We start from the raw sequence: 3601 nt of genomic DNA, 5'->3' as shown, positions 1-3601 counted from the left end.
GGGGGGGGGGAATCCGGTGAGGGGTGCAGTAACAGCGGCAGCGGCGGGGACCGAGTGGCCGTGACAGGATGGCGACGCCGCCTGAGGCGGCCCCCCCGGCCGCGGACAGTCTCTCGGACGTGAGGAAGGCGGGTTACCTGAGGAAACCCAAGAGCATGCACCGGCGCTTCTTCGTGCTGAGGGCGGCCAGCGAGCTGGGCCCGGCCCGCCTCGAGTACTACGAGAACGAGAAGAAATGGAGGCACAAGGCGGGCGCCCCGAAGCGCTCCCTGCAGCTGGAGAGCTGCTTCAACATCAACAAGAGGGCCGACTCCAAAAACAAATACCTGGTGGCTCTCTACACCCGAGACGAGTACTTCGCCGTGGCTGCCGACTGCGAGGGAGAGCAGGAGAGCTGGTACCGGGCTCTACTCGAGCTCCATAACCGGGCCAAGGCGCCCGAGGAGAGGGCCGAGAGGGACACCGGGCCCCCGGTGTCTGCGGACGACGGCCTGGGGGAAGCCAGCCCGGGGCCGGCCTTTAAGGAGGTTTGGCAGGTGGTGCTGAAGCCGAAAGGTTTGGGTCACAGTAAGAACCTGGTGGGTATTTACCGGCTGTGCCTGACCAACAAGACCATCAGCCTGGTCAAACTGAACTCGGAGGCTGCGGCCGTGGTCCTGCAGCTGATGAACATCCGGAGGTGCGGGCACTCGGAGAATTTCTTCTTCATTGAGGTGGGCCGGTCGGCGGTCACCGGGCCCGGGGAGTTCTGGATGCAGGTCGATGACTCGGTGGTGGCCCAGAACATGCATGAGACCATCCTGGAGGCCATGAAGGCCATGAGCGAGGAGTTCCGGCCCCGCAGCAAGAGCCAGTCGGCGTCCAGCTCCAACCCGATCTCGGTGCCCCTCCGGCGGCACCTCAATAACCCACCGCCCAGCCAGGTGGGCCTGAGCCGCCGCTCCCGTACCGAGAGCATCACCGCCACCTCGCCGGCCGGCAAGCACAGCTCGTTCCGGGTGCGAGCCTCCAGCGACGGCGAGGGCACCATGTCCAGGCCGGCGTCCGTGGACGGCAGCCCGGTCAGCCCGAGTGCCGGCCGGACACACTCTCACCGGCACCGGGGTGGCTGTAGGCTGCACCCCCCTCTCAACCACAGCAGGTCCATCCCCATGCCGTCCACCCACTGCTCCCCTTCGGCCACAAGCCCCGTCAGCCTGTCCTCCAGCAGTACCAGTGGCCATGGGTCCACCTCCGACAGCCTCTTCCCGAGGCGGTCCAGTGCCTCCATCTCGGGCTCACCCAGCGATGGGGGCTTCATCTCCTCCGATGAGTATGGATCCAGCCCGTGTGATTTCAGGAATTCCTTCAGAAGTGTCACCCCAGATTCCTTGGGGCACACTCCTCCTGCAAGGGAGGAGCAGGACTTAAATAACTACATCTACATGGGGAAACATTCGAGCCTGGCTCCAAGTTGCCAAAACAGGGGCAGTCAAAGGTGGACTCCCAATAAAGCTGAGGATGCAGACTCCGACAAAGGGTTTAGGAAGCGGGCTCATTCATCAGGAACCTCACCACCCACAATGATGCACCAAAAGACCTCTTCTCAAACATCTGCCACCACCTTTGAGGAGTACACAGAGATGACTCCATCTTGCCCCAGTGGTCGCTTGTCATCCAGTAAAAATTCTGCTTTTGTGCCTACTCACTCATACCCCGAGGAATGTTTGGATCTCCAGTTAGGAGAAGGCAGACGTTACAGCCAAATGGATGATGGTTATATGCCAATGTCACCTGGGGTAGCTCCTGTACCCAATAAAAATGACTACATGCCAATGAGCCCAAAAAGTGTTTCTGCCCCACAGCAGATTATCAATCCACGCCAACATTCTCATAAAGATGGTTACATGATGATGTCACCGAGTGGCAGCTGTTCACCAGAAAACGTGAACTATGGGAAAATATGGACTAATGTGGGCAATTCTAAGCTTTCTGTTGAGAGTAATGATGGGAAATTATCATGCAGTGATTACATAAATATGTCTCCAGCAAGTTGCTCAACAACAAGCACTCCACCAGACTGCTTCTTCAATCCAGTTGAAGAACCTCATAAACCCGTTTGTTCTTACTTCTCACTGCCTCGCTCCTTTAAACACGTACATAGAAAGAATGATGAGTCCCCTTTACGGATTGCTGTAAATTCAGGCCGTCTTTTGTATTGTGAGGATTCTTCTTCGTCTACGAGCAGCGATAGTTTAGGAGGTCAAGATGGTGGACATCATACAGTTAACTCTGCTAAAAAGGAATTGTATGTACCGATGAAAGGTAAACTTGTACGACCCACTAGGCTGTCACTCGATAACACTAAGGCGAGTACATTGCCCAGAACACGCGAGCATCCCCTTCCTCCAGAGCCAAAAAGCCCAGGCGAGTATGTCAATATTGAATTTAGTGACAAAACTTTTTCTTCTAGTTCATTGTCACTTGTTGAGCCCTCTTCAGTTGGAGGCATGCATTCTGTCCGACAAAGGCCACCTGTGTCAGAATACATGAATATGAATTCAAGAATGGACTCGTCCAAGTTTGGTTATGTATCAAAACCCACAGGGGACGTCACCAACTCTGCAACTGCCTGCGCATCCAGCACCTGCAGAAAAGATAGAGGCCAGGCAAGCTGTGATTATGTTAGTATGCAGCTAGTTAACACCTGCACAGACTTGCTGGAATCATCAGTAAGTAACTATAAAGAGATGACAGTTGGTGGAGGTATAACGTCTTCCATTTCTGTTCTACCTCGGGCAGAAGAGAGCTCATTGACCACTGTTTCTGATGTCGTGGCTGGTCCTACGATGGATCAGATTTCAGGGAGGAGTGCCTTTACTGTGCTTAATCTTGTCCCTAATCGAAACCAAGGTGCCAAAGTTATCCGTGTTGATCCCCAAGGAAGAAGAAGACACAGTTCGGAGACTTTTACTTCCACAGCCAATGTGACTGGCATGACCCTATCTTATGTTGATCACATTAAACGCCATAGTTCAGTGTCCTTTGAAAATGTGTGGCTTAACAAACCAGGTGATTCCCTTGTTGCAGGTGCCAAAGAGCAACCAAATGATGCCACAGTGCAGAATGATTGTGAAAATGTTATGAATTACATTGATTTGGACTTGGTAAACGATTTTAAAAACAAAGGTTGGACCTCCTCTCAGCATATAACCCCTCATCAACCTCATGGAAATACCTCTGGTGGTGGTGATGAACTGAATTCGTATGCAAGCATCACGTTCCAGAAACCGGATGAAATTGCTAAGCCTACAGAAAGGGAAGGTAAGGGCACAGAACTAAATGCTAATATTTTGCTTTGTGAGCAATTTTTAAAATTCTTTGTCCGGCATTCAAAATGTTATGTTTCGAAATGCATTTCTATACCCTTTACCTAAGGACTGAAAACAAACGTGTACAATACAATTCTAGCTTCTTTGTTTAAGGGGGAAAAAAACCTTCAGTTTGAATTCAGGATCTTCAGCGAGTGAGTAATTTATGAAATGTATCTTCATATAGTTGCGTCTGAACTTGAAGCTTTATTTACAATTGCAGTAAGTTTACCCTTTAGCACCATCCCGTG

The 3601-nt window shown here is 52.0% G+C and overlaps 1 protein-coding gene across 1 annotated transcript; it reads left to right on the top strand.

Annotated features, from left to right (window-relative positions):
- Window positions 1-28: 28 nt before the first annotated feature.
- Window positions 29-3339, top strand: irs1 (insulin receptor substrate 1; the record flags this gene model as incomplete). Its single annotated transcript, XM_020524106.2, has 1 exon — window positions 29-3339. A coding segment is annotated over exon 1 (3271 nt), but the record flags the coding sequence as incomplete, so codon positions are not given.
- Window positions 3340-3601: the final 262 nt, after the last annotated feature.

This window comes from Rhincodon typus, unplaced genomic scaffold, assembly GCF_021869965.1.
Source record: "Rhincodon typus isolate 14 unplaced genomic scaffold, sRhiTyp1.1 hic_rhity00012541, whole genome shotgun sequence".
In the NCBI taxonomy this organism is placed as follows: Eukaryota; Metazoa; Chordata; class Chondrichthyes; order Orectolobiformes; family Rhincodontidae; genus Rhincodon; species Rhincodon typus.
The sequence above is the reverse complement of the archived record's forward strand: the minus strand, read 5'-3'. Positions and strand labels throughout refer to the sequence as shown.